Here is a 14,512-nt window from a genome sequence, read left to right as displayed (position 1 = left end):
CACTCACACTCATGCTAACACACACAGCGATCCTCCAAGGCTTGCCAAGGATGGCATGGGGGTCAGACACTAATTAGTGAAATTCTTACCCAAGTCAGTGTGGTGCCAAAGCTAAGATACTTTCCCCTCTCAGCACACACTGCCTTGTTGATGGACAACTGCCAGCAACTTAGATCCACCAAGGGACCAACAGAGTCCTGTAAATTAATTGTTTAATGTGGGATACTTTTAACTTACTGGAAAGAAAATCTGCCTGACAATGAGTTGTCAGCCTGCTCATAAAACCCCATCCCGTATTTGGATGTGATGGTGGGTTGATTTGGATCAGTCCTACCTGGAAGAAAGAAAAGACTTTCTAGCACATATTGTAACAATATCTGTGTGTTAAGAGTCCTTGAGCACATGCAGCTACAGAACTTCCTGTAGGTCTGGGTTAAGACTTGAATGCTTTTTTTTTTTCAGTATAGTTTCTCCACCCATTTTGGAGAGAAGTTTGTGAATGTTGTAATCGAATGCTTATCCAGGGACATGGTACACACAGATTTTGTGTCCTTAGTGGTGCTTTCACTAAAGAGCCCTCCTTTCAAGGGTGTTTCCAGTGTTAATCAGTGTACCTTAACTATGGGTTTTTCTCTGATTTTAACTCATGTCAATACCCAGCAGCAGGCCTTGTCAGACAGTTCTTCCCCCGATGATTTTGCTTTTAATTTTCATTCATCTCTTAGCAAAGCTGAGCACCTCTTCAAGTCTTTTAAAGGAAGAGGGTATCTAGGTTTATATTGCTTCTGAGCCCTTAATATTCCGAATATGTTTCTGGGGCCTGTACGTGTGAGCTGGGCACAAACATTCAAAAGCAGTGACCATTTGCTTCAGAAACCCCCTGCCCTGGCTGCCTTGTTCTGGGTGTGGTGTCACATGGGAAAGTCTTCTGACAACAAGAGGTGCTTCCTTTGTTGACAATACCCTTGCTATTTTCCATTTTGGTATGTTTGAATACACATAGGATTCATTATTCTTGATCTTCAAGAGTATTTTAAGAAGAGATGTAGGAGCAAATCTTGGCTCAGTAATTCTCTCTGATCACTTTGTTTCCACCCAACCTCCAGACTGAATTTTGTTTTGGACTTTCCTTCTGAAGGGGCTCGGTAAACCTTAACTGTGCCTCTCCGCCTCCCTCCTTCTCCTGGTTCAGTGCTCCTGTTTTCTCTCCCTGTTCTCCTTCTTCCCTTCCCTGAGAATCTGGTCCTGGCTGGGACTCATTGCTGGCAGCCACCAGAGTCCGTGTCAGCCTGCAGACTTACAATACGTGAACAAAACAGCTTCACTTTTTCTTCTAGGGAATTTGGTGTTTCTTTTGTATTGCAGAAGGGAGAAAACCCATTAATTTTGAAACAAATGTATGCAAATACATTTATTAATATAGAAAATAGGGAAATCAGTTATTGCTTCCTTTATAAATAATACAGGCTTAAGTTTTAAAGATATTACTTTTGCTAAAATGCATTAGACAGCTGTGAAAAAAATAACATTTTTCTTGGTGGTAATATCTTTAACCAGATTTGTAGCACTAACAATATTTCCTATGTATATATTATTTTTATTTAATACAGGTAATCTTTTTATTACCAAATCATATTGCTTCTCAGGAGATTACCATCAGCACTCATAAAAGCTGCAAAAGGAAAAACTGGGACGACGAGAAGGCATCAATTTCCTGCAGACATAGGGCTCTGGCTGTAGACTAAATATGCAAAGCTCATAATACATTTCCATGAATGACTTGTTAGGTGTGGACTTATTTAGAAACACTCTCCTCCCCTCCAGTTTTTCTTCCACTTCAATTTGAATCTGATGGTGGGCATTATCCCCTAATTTCAACCAAGAGCAAAGTGACCTTGGAAAAAAGCCACATCTTCAAGCTGCCCGGGTCCTGAGTTTGGTTGCAGCCCCAGAGGTAACTGGGTCTCTTGGGGTCCCTGTCCATGCACAGAGGATGACCCTTGGATCTCACTGGATCTTCAAGTTTGACTTGGAAAACTGACCAGAACCGCAGGATCCCCAGGTGTGTCCTACCTCAGTTGTGTGGCGAGCTCTCCCTTCTCAGAAAGAGCCAAGTCCTCTTTGCCCACATAAAGTAGATCAAGTTCGCTCCAGGCCCAGAGCTTCCCTCAGGAAACTGGCATAAGGGCAAAGTATGCCCTTTGGAGCTGCATTTGTGGGTTTGACCCCAGCTCTGCCAGTCATTGCTTCGATGAGAAAAAGCCTAAACATTGAGGAGCCTCCATTTTTTGGTCCGCAGAATGGACATACCCATTCCTCCCTAATGCACCAGCTATGAGGATTAGAACTGATAATCTACACATGTCTAAAGTGCCTAACACGGACTGGACTTGTCAGGAGAAGGCCGGTGCCCTTCCTTACCCTTCGTCTACCACTCTAGCTGCCCAAAGTCTTCCTTAGGTAAACATTGCCAGGCAACCGCAGTCTCTGAAAGGTGACTGTTGCTGATGGGACCAGAGAAGGGCATTGACATTCTGGGTCCCACCTATCTGTTTTCAGGGCATGTCCACGCTGTGGAAGTTGGCAGAAGCAAGGTCCAGCCCTGATGGGGCAAGTGAGCTATCAAGTCCCAGGGGGAAGGTGTTTCCATGGCAGATCTGTACTTAGACCCAAAACCCAGGTTCAGAAACTTTTTGCTCCCTCTTTCTGAGCTTCTTCTTTCCTCCAAGTGGGACTTCTCCACCTCCTACCACCCCCCAAAACCACCTGATGAATAAAGGTAATGTTAGCTGAAGAGATCTGACAATTCAGATGAGAGCAGTAGGAAATTCCAGGAAAGAATCTGCTTGAAGTCTTACCTGGTCCCATCCTAGCTGCCATGCTTGGGACTAGATCAGGCCATCTGGGGAAATGGCTCTTGGCACCAAGGCTGGCTTAGCAGGAGGTGCAGACATTTTGTCTCCAGGTACCAACCTCCATGACCTTGAAGGCTGGTGTACCTCCAGCCAGCCATCCTCGACCAGGGCTCTGCCCTAACCTGCTTTCTTCCACTTCTGCTCTTGGCCTAGGCCTCGCTCTCTGCTCAGAGCATCCTGCCATCTTCTCTGTTGCCAGGCTGGTAGACTCACCAGGGGTCACCTTCTCCAGGAAGTTTCCCCTGACCCTCACACGGAGAGTCTGGCCCACGCGTCTGAGAGTTGGCTCTGAGCATCCTGTCTTCATGTGGGATTCAGAGCTGGCCTCAGCAAATGCAGGGTAACACTCAGACAAATGACTGAGGTTTTCCTGGCTCTCATCTGAACCAAGATTTCCAAACATGCATCCACTGTAGAACTGCTGGTGCACATTTCCGGGAATGGCAGAGTGGAAGGCTGCATGCAGAGATCATTGCAGGCACACGTGGGCTAATGAATGGCTATGTGTGTAAGAGCGAGTGAGTTCTAATGGCAGAGCCTGTGCTTCAGAGATAGATTGGACCAACAGAGACCCACAGAGCAGTGCCCTCCCAGCCTGAGTTCTCAACACTGACCATGGTGGCCCTTTTTCCTCACAGGGTGGCAGCTTCGATGTGGCAGATAGGATGTTCCACAGCATGAAGAATGCATGGGAGTCGGCCTCCAGAGAAAACATGAGTGATGTCAGGGAGCTGACCCCAGAGTTCTTCTACCTGCCAGAGTTCCTAACCAACTGCAACGCGGTGGAGTTTGGTAAGTGGAGGCCCCTGCCAGGCCAGGGTGGGCTAGGCAGTGCAGGGTTCCCTACCCCAATGTGGATCTGTTATGATCAACTTTATCGATGTCTTTGCTGAGCAGGCCCCTCACCAGACCAGTGTGGTTGGGGATGCCGGGCCCCAGACTGTGAGGTCAGCTCTGAGCCTGGTCCCACCCATGACCCTTCCTCTAAGGGTCCCCAGGCCTCAGTCAGCAGTGAGGGTCACCCAGGGAGCAGGAGCCCCTGCTAAGAGCCAGGCCTGGCACTGCCCTGCTGCATGTCCTTGGGCAAGCCCCCACCCTCTAGCCCCATTTTCCTCCACATCCAATAAATGGATTAACCTGAACTTCATGAGCTGAGTCTCCAGGGACAGATGGCTGGATGAAGTCCAAGGACAGTTGTGTGAGTAGCCTGGTGGCTGGCTCTTTCTCTTTTTTTTTGGGTCCCACCCCATACCATCTAACCTATTGCTCTGAAATAATTTCAGGAGGCCCCAGCGGGGAGGTCCCCTGGTCCTTTGTGTGTACCCTGGGAGCCTCCGCTGCAAATGTCAGGGTGACTTGTGAGGCTGTGTGGTCAGAGCCTGGAGCAGGGTGTGGGCACCTCTACCCAGAAGCAGGGGGTAGAATCGCCCACCCTGTGGAGGGCACTCATGAACTGTCACCAGCACACACCTGGTGCCCCAGAGCTCCCCTTCCTTGGGGCCTTCCTTCTTCCCCCAAACAGCATAGAGGGCACACATTTTGAGCTAGACCAGGGCAGACCCAGGGGAGCATGAGCAAGGAGATCTAGTCCCTGCCCCAGGCTCTCACCTCTTCTGCAGTGGTTTGCAGCCAGAATATATATGGAATATTTTTAAATATGCCCAAGCCCATGCCCAGCAAGTCTGATCTCTGCAACTTGGTGGCCTGAGCAGGGTTCAGATTCTCAGGTGCCTCACACACATCAGGGGTGAAACCCTGACAAATACAAAAGGCAAGGGAGTAAATCAGGGATGGTGGAGCCAAGAGGAGGGTCAGGCAGCCAGAGTGGCATGAGACAAGCGCTGGAGGGAGAACAGCATCTCTGTCTTGGAAATAAAGGCAGGGCTCTCTGAGGCAAGGGGCGGACCTGAGCTGTGGAAAAGGCCCACGTGCCAAGGACCGAGTGTCCTCAGAGAAATCAGGGAAACAAGGGGTTATTGAGCACCTACTGTGTGTAGAGATTTTTTAGGTACTGGGTATTTAGTTGGTCTCCTGGGTTGGATTTCCCTGAAGATGTTTATATTCTGTACTGGGGTAAGGAAAGGGGATAGAAAATGCAGACACTTAAGTAAGTGAACTAATGTCTGATGCTAAGAAGTTTTATGAGGAAAGAAGGTAGGAAAATGGTTCAAGAGTGACTCAGCAGGATTGTACTATTCTGGTCCCCAGGAAAGACATGCTTGAGTTAGTGGCAGAGGAGTTGAGGCTGAGTGAAGAGAAAGACCACAGTGGCTTTAGAGGAGCTCTCTGGGTTAGAGGAGAGGAAGGTTTATTCTATGAAAGTTCCAGAGGGTTGAAGCAAGACAGTAACTAATGTTAACTGAGCAACCAGCATATGCCTGGAATTTTCCTAAGCAATTTTTGTGTATTTTCTCTTTTAATCTCTATACTAGCTCTGGGAGGTACCAGGTAGGATAAGTAAATCCCAAAGAAATTAAGCAATAAGCTCAAGGTTATGCAGCTAATGGGTAGAAGAGAGACTTGGGCTTGAATCCAGGCTCCTCTTAATGTCTGGGGAAGCTGCGTCTAAAAACTTTGCTGTCCTCACTTTAAAAATGGAGAGAAAATGCATGAACTGTAGAGTTGAATGAAGATTATATAAGACAATGTGTGTCAACATCTAGCATTGTGCCCTGTCATAGAGTTAGGTGCTCAAAATATGATTGCTTTTATTGTTACTGTTATTCTCTCCTTACTGTTTCCTACCCAGATGAGAAGGCATAGAGTAGTGGCAAGGGAAGCATGCAAACAGTGACGACCCCACAATCATCTTAGATGACTTGTGAATCAAGCACAGACACTTCCCAGGAAGCAGAGAGGGCCTTGTGGAGGGGTCAAAGATGTGGACACCAAGCCACAATATTCCAGGTAGATGAAGGCGGGGACACTCCTGACAGTGAAGGCAGGAAGCAGAGTGGTCTGTGCGGGACCCAGCTCACCGCCTGATCTGTACAGAATCCACAGTCCTGGGCAGCACAGAGCTTATAGCCCCTGGTTCCTAGCCCAGTGTGCACTCCCACTTATTCAAAGCCCTACTGTTTATCATCTCACTCAGGCTGCATGCAGGACGGGACAGTGCTGGGGGATGTGCAGCTCCCTCCCTGGGCTGATGGGGACCCTCGGAAATTCATCAGCCTGCACAGACAGGTGAGTTGAACAGGGTCATGGCATAGTCCCTGGAATCCTGAATGAAGATCTCATTCTCCTCAGAGGCTTTCTGTGCAAGTGGAGGGCGAGTGACAAGCATTACAGAGGCTTTTATCTCTGGAGAGCCCAGAGAAGAGGCTGCGCTTGATGCCCCAGGTTGGCAGGAAAAGGCTGGGGTTCTGGATTTTTCCAAAAGCTCCATTAGGCTTTGTCCTTGTGCCAGTGTGTTGTGGGAATCATCAGGGAGAGCAAATTCCGATTCTGGCTGGATACCCTGGAGGGCAAGTCAGTGAGTTCAGCCAGCCCTACAGGCAGGGTCATACCCATAGCTTGGAGAGGGGGCTGGGGGCCCCACAGAGTGCCCACTGGCTGAAGGATGTGCCAGGACTGGGGAAGACTTGGCCTATTCCCAGAGAGGCTGATATGGGTAGAAGCCAGAGGCCATTTTTTGACACATATCCTGGATCAAATACCTGGGTTAATGTAAACACATGAGAATAGGTACAGTATCATTAGTCATCAGGGAAACATAAAGCCACAATGAAATGTAACTATAAACCCATAGGAATGGCTAAAATTTAAAATATTGATAAAATCAAGACTAAGCAAGGATGTTATGCAACCAGAATTCATCATATATTACTGGCAGGGAAAGCAAAATGGTAACAACCACTTTGGAATAAAAGCTTGGTAGTTTCTTATAAAGTTGAAGATACATGAAATTGCTTATCACCCAACAATTGCACTTGTAGGTATTGACCCAAGAAAAGTTAAAACATGTCTATGGAAAAGTGTGTACATAAATATTCATCTGTTTTATTCACACTAGTAAAAAACTAAAACAACTCAAATGTCCATCCACTTAGTAATGTATAAACAAATTATACATCTGTATGATGGAACATTACCTAGCAATGAAAAAAATATACTATTGATACATGGAGCAGCATGGATGAATCTGAAAAGCATTATGCTAAGCTAAAAGAAGCCAAAACCTAGAGCTATATACTAGGAGGTTCTATTTATGTGACATTCTGGAAAAGGCAAAACTTTAGGGACAGAATACAGACCAGTAGTCACTAAGGTCTGAAATAGGGGATGATGGAAAAGGAGTAGAGAGAACATTTTAAGTTGATGTAAATGTCCTATATCTTGATTATGGTGGTGGTTATATAACTACATGCATTTGTCAAAACACATTGAACTGTACATTTTAAAAGGGTGAATTTTTATATGTAAATTATACCTAAAAAGAAAAAAAATCTAAGGCAGGTCTGATGAGTAACAACAAAGATGGACCTTTTCCTTTGTCCTCCTCCCTTTGCCAAAAGAAAATTCCTCCCTGGTTTATCTTTGCCCCCAGCAATTCATGAGCAGTAACAGCAATTATCCCTCCCACAGATCACTGGTCTTGAGTTTTAGATCAGAGATGAACTTGATCTTCAGGTTGCGGCAGCCATACCTTCTGATACTCTCAGGAAAGTTCTTGGTCTGGGATGAGTGAGCAGAGTCACTCTACAGGCTTACCTGCAAATGCCAGTGGTCTAGTGAGGAGGCAGATTGATCAAATAACCACACAAATAACAAGGAAAAGTGAGAAATGCTACAAAGGAGAGACATGCAGTACTCATGCTCAAAAAAGACCTAAAATGGTCCTATGCTCTCACTTCTGGCTGATACTGAAGCTTAGTGCAAGTAGGATGTGAGGTAAAGACTATTTTAAACTACCTAGGTAAGCACTGAAACCATTCTCTAACATGCCCACAGAACCCCTTGGCAAAGACTAGAAGACTCACTGGTTCCAGGCATGTAAAGAAGTCTTCATCAATCATTAGCTGACCATTAAGCTAGCAGGGCAGAGATTCCAGTGGCCACATACAACAAAAAAATACAGACTTTATAACACTAGTTCAGTAAAGTCATGAAATCAACAATAACAGCAAACCCTGGGGAGAGGACAGAATCTGATTTCCAGAGTTGCCACTTCATATTATTTAAAATGTCAAATTTTCCACAAAAATGATGAGGCATGCAAAGAAAATATGGCCCATACAAAGAGGGAAAAAAACAGCCATTAAAAACTATCCCTGAGGAAGCCAAACTTTGGACTTATTAGAACAGGACTTTAAATTGACTATTGTAAATATATTCAAAGAACTAAGTAAAAACCATGTTTAAAGAACAAAGGAAGGTATGATAATGATGAAATATCAATAAAGAGATCAAAATTGTAGAAAGGAACCAAATAGAAATTGCAGAGCTGAAAAGTATAGTAACTGAGATGAAAAATTCACTAGAAGGAATCAGCAGCAGATTTGAGCAGCAGAAGAAAGAATCAGCCAAGTTGAAAGATACGTCCCTTGAGATTATCCAGTCTGCAGCACAAAAAGGAAAATGAATGGAGAAAAATGGGTAGAGCCAAGAACACCACCAAGTATACCAACACACCCAGATTCCAAGTATCAGAAGGGAAGGAGAGAGGGGCAGAGAGAATATTTGAAGAAATAATGTCCAGAAAAAAAAACCAAATTTAATGCAAAGCATTAATTTATACATCAAAGACACTTAGTAATCTCCCAGTAGGATAAACTTAAAGAGATTCATACCTAGACACATCATAATCAAACTGTCAAAGCGTAAAGTCAAAAGAAAAATCTTGAAAGCAACAAGAGAGAAGCAACATTATTGCTTACAAGTTATCTTCAATATTATTAACAGTTAATATTTAATTAGAAACCCTGGAAGCCAGAAGGCAGTGGTGAAACATATTCAAAGTGCTGAAAGACTCCATAGCAAAAATATTTTTCAAAAATGAAATTAATTAAGACATTCCCAGATAAGTAAGACAAAATTTATCACTAGCAGAATTACCCTACAAGAAATACTACAAGGAGTTTTTTATACTAAAATAAAAGGACACTAGATAGTAATTCAAATCCACATGGAGAAATAAAGTAAATGAATGATGATCAGGAAATGGTGATAAGGAATGATAATAACATGGTAAGGATGGGTAGCAAAAATTCTGATTGTGAAGGAAAGAACATAGGGAGAAAATGGAGAAGATGGGAGGTTAGAAGAACGTTAAGGTTTTATTTTTCTTAATTCTAATAAACACATTTAATAGCCAGTAGGAAAGAGAGATTTGAATATGTAAGAAAAGGAATAGTAAGTTCCTGAGAAAGCAGGAGGATTTGGAATCCAAACCACAGGTATAGGTTTATCTTTAGGTAACAGGTGGGATACTTTCTTGACTTGAACAGGTGGGAGGGAAGTCAGGGAGTGATGGATAAAGGCAGGTTTATATGTGCTGTCAGGAAAATGTGGGAGTTTCTAATTGGTGGCCTCTGTTTTTCTCTGTGAAGTGGGAGGTATGATCAACTGCTGAAGTGGAGGAGGGTCAGGGTTGAGGAGAGCACAGGAAATGTTAGTTATGTGGAGTGACTGAGCATGAGTTGACCAGAGAAACATACCTGTGTCTTCTGACATTGCTCAGTCTCCATTTGAAATTAGTGACCAAATATGATAGGATGATCAGTGTGCCCCTTGGCATGATATCCTCCAGACACTCTGATGAAGGCATGAAGACAGAAAATGTTTGAGTTTGCCCAGAGTGCCGTGAAAGACAGAAGTACACATGATTCAGAAACAGAATGAGGCATATTGCCCAGAGTGCTATTGAAATGATGGGCCACTAAATCTAAGCTGGATCAAGATGTGGCTGAACGCAGGAATGTGTCGATAGCAGTAAAGAAATAGAGGAGCAAAAGCACTGGGAGCTTTGGTGAGGGGGAAGCGTGGTGCCAGGAAGCAGTGCAACAATCAGGGTGAGGACGTGGCTGTCACCAGTTGGGATGTTTGACCGAGAGACTCTGAAGATGGAGCAGTTATGGATGCTGTCACAGGTTAAAGGGTGTCTGTGGGAATAAGAAACTTTATTTGGAGTGGATACAAAAGTCCTTGGAGAAGTGGCGCTTAAGGGATTGAGAGATATGAGACTGAAATCACTCACTCAGATCTTGCAGAGGAAAGAAAGGCGTGGCCAGGATTCAGCTTCTTCAGTGAATGAGGAGAAGAGCGAGTGGTAAATGCCAGTGGTGAGGACAACGGGGTGTGTGTGGGGGTTAGAGTTAAATCTCATGAACCCAAAGGAGCAGGAATGTTTTTTCTTCTTTTAATAAGAAGGTACAGGAATAATGGCCTAGAGGTGGCAATGAGGATGAAGGAGAACATCACCCCAACTGCGGGCCCCCAAGACACACGGGGTAGAATCGAGCAAGTAGCTGCCCCTCGAGGTCAGGGAGATCCAGGCCTCACCTAAGGAAAGGAGGTGGAAGGGATGTTCCAAAAGAGCCTGAAAAAAATGGGAAATGTGTTTGTTTTGAAGTGATAGAAAGAAAAGGCCCAGAGGAAGGGTCAGCTGTCCTGGCCTGTGGTCATCCCTTGGGTATCAGTGACCATTCTGCTGTCACCAACAGTTGCTTTAATACATCTAAAGAAGGCTCTTAGGTGTGCTGCAGGCCAAACAGTAGGATTGGAAGAGCTATAACTTTCATCACAACTCCTAAGTCATGACCCAAGTGTAGCCTTCTTGAAGCCACTTTGTCCATATGCCTCAGAAAACTTACCTGGCACAGGTGACCTGACTTCCCCAAGCCCCGGCATAAGGCTGCATATTCTGGCAGAGGATCAGCAAGGGAAGCCCAGACAATCCCAAATGAATGTCTTCAGGTCTAGAGGCCCAGCCTGGAAGTTGGGCTCTCCTTGGCAAAACATGCACCATCTTTCAGGTAAACTGGGATGTCCAAATACTGTTGCACATTTCCCTTTGCTCAAGTGTGGCAACTGTTGAGAAATATTGCCAACCTGGCTTCAAGGGGAAGCTGTGTTCCTGAGTGGAGTGAGATTTAAATCTACTGAGAGGAATTAAGCTTAGAGCAAGACCCTGTGGCTGAGTCTAGAAATCTCTTGTCCTCCCGTCTGGGAACAGTGAGCCTGTAAATGGGCACAATGTCCCTCAGGATCATCACACTCTTGGCCCTTAGATACATGGGTGAAATGTTCTTGCCCTGCATGCCCTAGACAATATAGAAGTGCCCCAATCAGTGAAGCTTACATTCATGTTGACTGAGCTGCACCTCAAAGGTAGACTCTATCCTTTTCCTTCTAGGGATGATTGCAAAAGGTCCCCACACCCATTTCTAAGTACTGGGATGAGATAAGATCTGCACAGCAAGGCTGGAAGCCCCCTTTGGGGTTCTGAGGCTTGAAAGTTGGGACTGGGACAGTAGGTTCAAAACCACACATAAGCCTGAAGTGGGGTAATTGTGCCTTCCAGCAAAAGCTGGTATTAATATGAACAGGCAGTACACATTAAAACCCCAAACCAATGCCTGGCTCCTGATAGGTGCTAAGTGTAATCACTGTAGCTAACACTACATGGAGCTCGCTGTGTACCAGGCAAAGACACAACCTAATCCTCACATAAACCCACAAAGAAGGTACCATTATTGCCCCCATTTAACAGATGTAGAAACTGAGGAACAGAGATGTTAAGGAACATAAATGGCAGTGCTGGGGACAATATGCTCCAGAGCACATTCTCCTAGCTGCCACTGTCCAGGCTCAACCTCCTGACACTCTTCTGTCAGAATCAGCCTCCCTTTTTCCTCTGTCAGATCTCAACAGGCCCAAGGCTTTATTTTCAATCTGTTCTCTTCCATTTAAATGTCACTCATGGATTGAATGACACAGATATTCCAAACCTCATGGTTATTTCAGGGAGTGGTTGAGCCAGAGTGGTGGGAATAGTCCTATCTGTTTGCTACTAGCTGGAGGCAGGAAATGGGTGGTCTTTGGGGCCTGCACGTCTGCCCACTTTGTGCTCATCAAGCCCAGGGAGGCACCATTCACCTTCCCTGTGGAGAGCCAGCAACCTGATGCATGTGCCACTCCTGATGTGTGCGGAGGACACACAAGTTCATGAGAATAACCTGTGTATGTCATGCTTCTTGGGTTTTGGTTCCAGGCTTTGGAAAGTGACTTTGTCAGTGCCAACCTCCACCACTGGATAGATCTCATTTTTGGGTACAAGCAGCAGGGGTCAGCCGCAATGGAGGCTGTTAATACCTTCCACCCCTACTTCTATGGTGACAAAACGGACCTCAGCGGCATCAGTGACCCCCTGATCAGGAGCACCATCCTGGGCTTCGTCAGCAACTTCGGACAGGTGCCCAAACAGGTACAATGTGCCGTGTCCTTTGTCTTGCTTCCTCAAAAGACGGTGTGCAGCGTGAGCTTGAAAATGAGAGGACGTTTTCTCCTGGGAAAGGAGCAAGAGAGAGGACTGGAGAGGGAATATCATGTCCAGTCATCTCCCTACACCCTCAATTTCAAGGCTGGACCCTCAGTTATCAGCTAATGTTGATGTAGATGATGATGTCATTAATGATAATGATGAAGGCTGCCCCCATCTGTGAGGCTTATGATAGTGCAATAAATCCACAGGGTTTAATTTATATATATGTATTTATCCTACAGAGTTGCTGTGAAGATTCTGAGTCAAGACATCAAGGGCTTGAAAGTGCCTGATATATGATTAGCAACAAATATTAGTTATTAGTGTGATTACCTCACTGATTCCTCTCATAAGCTCTGGCTATAGGAATGATTATTTCACAAATCAGAAAACTGAGGCTTGGAGAGGCTAAATAACTTGCCTCCAATTGCACCATTAGCGGGTGACAGAGGCAGAGCTCCAGCCCAGCTGGCTGGCTCCAATGCCTACTACATGGAGCACCAGGAGTATCTAAGTTCTGCCTCCAGCGCGCCTGGTGAAGTTGCATGGATCTCACACGGGCCTTTTGCTCTGCTGGCTCCACCCCCTCAGGGTAGTTATGTAGCAATGTGACACTGTGACCATGTTGGCATCCTGATGAATGGTGTGCAAGAAAGTTACACACTTACTTAACTGATCCCAGCCCTGTTGATCCTCAAATTTAAGTTCAGTGTAGAGACGTTTATCCCTGGGCACAACCATCTGCGTTCAGAAGCACAGCTGCATAAGCTGGGGTCCCAGTCTGGGCAGTCAGAAGCCCCACTGGGAAATGACTACATAAACCCAGCCAGGTCCCAGACTGTCCTGGGCAATGGCCTTCCCCACATGTAACCATGAAGCTTGGATGGGCCTATCTCACAATTAGCGCAAAACTAATAACAGCAAAACTATTAACATCCTTTTTTACCTGGCACTATGCAACATGCTCAGGTGTGCTCCACTCTCAGGTCAGGGGAACATGGAGGGGCTGGAGGGTGACTGGGACAATGGAGCCACATCGAAATGTGGGTTTGGCCAAGGAAGACTTTGTAGAAAGGAGAGAATTTCAGGAAAGAAGCTTGAATAGCCTAATGGTTTTATTCCTTTAATTAAAAAAATATAATCATTCAGATAAAGCAATGAAATAACTCAAAATAGTAGCTACTACCATGCAACTGTGTCCTGTATTATATATTCATAGTTCTTGTCCACAAGCAAAAATATTTTCACATCAGTGATCATGGCATGCACACAAATTGAAAATCTGATTTTACTCAGTGATATATGAGTTTTTAAAAATATATTTCTAAATAATCAACAGAATTAGAATTCTTCAAGTGGCTCCAGCCTTGAGACAACATCAAAGTGCTTCAAGGCTGTGCCCTGTTCCATTAAGGGACTGTGTCTGCTAAGTTGTTACAGGGCCCCAGCCTGTGGTGTTAAGAGTTATTCTGCCATGAAAGGAAGAACACTCCTTACTGCTCATTTAAAAATCATCATTCTGATTTCAATTTGCATTGATCACCTACCCAGCTTTACTAGATAGTCCGCCTCTAACCAAGGGCTGCAGCTGAGCCAAGGCTGCTCTGAGACCTCCAGCTTCCCCATGAGCCCCACCCTGCCGTGTGCCCAGCACAGGCCAGCTCCAATCGCAGCCGCCTCCACTGTGGATGCTTCCACCTGGGAGCAGAGGAATGTGCCCAGCGGCTGGAGAAAGCAGCCCAGCCAGGCAGGAGCCCAGTCAGGTGGGCGAGTGGCGAGCAGGAGCCAGCCTCAGTGGCACGCTCTGGCCCAAGAGCAAAGACTCTGCCTGCCAAGCAGCAAAAGAAATCTGGCAAGGGGACAATTTGACAGTAGAAATCTAAGAAAAATGAGAACAAGAAAGGCCACTAATGAGGTTTGCCCGTGCTTCTTGGTATTCAGATGAATGCTGCTAAAGAATTCTGTGTTGATGCCCAGATGGATGTGCCTGCAGAGAGTTTGTAAAGGGAAGGCAAAAATAAAGCAAGAGCCCTAGCTCAAGCAGACGAAGAGAGGCACATCATCTAGGCCGGGAAGAGGGCTGTTCTGAGGCCATGACACAAAGGCGGCTCTC

The 14,512-nt window shown here is 45.4% G+C and overlaps 1 protein-coding gene across 8 annotated transcripts in view; it reads left to right on the top strand.

Annotated features, from left to right (window-relative positions):
• WDFY4 (WDFY family member 4) overlaps positions 1-14,512 on the top strand; it is a 320,292-nt gene that overhangs the window by 286,264 nt on the left and 19,516 nt on the right. For all 8 annotated transcript variants that reach the window (XM_073241220.1, XM_073241219.1, XM_073241221.1 and 5 more), the window contains 3 exons: positions 3,554-3,707; positions 6,010-6,101; positions 12,130-12,342. In XM_073241220.1, coding sequence (XP_073097321.1) covers positions 3,554-3,707; positions 6,010-6,101; positions 12,130-12,342 — 459 coding nt within the window. The remainder of the gene's footprint in view (positions 1-3,553; positions 3,708-6,009; positions 6,102-12,129; positions 12,343-14,512) is intronic.

This window comes from Manis javanica, chromosome 7 (genome assembly GCF_040802235.1).
Source record: "Manis javanica isolate MJ-LG chromosome 7, MJ_LKY, whole genome shotgun sequence".
Classification (NCBI taxonomy): domain Eukaryota; kingdom Metazoa; phylum Chordata; class Mammalia; order Pholidota; family Manidae; genus Manis; species Manis javanica.
This window is presented reverse-complemented; position numbering and strand designations above follow the sequence as displayed.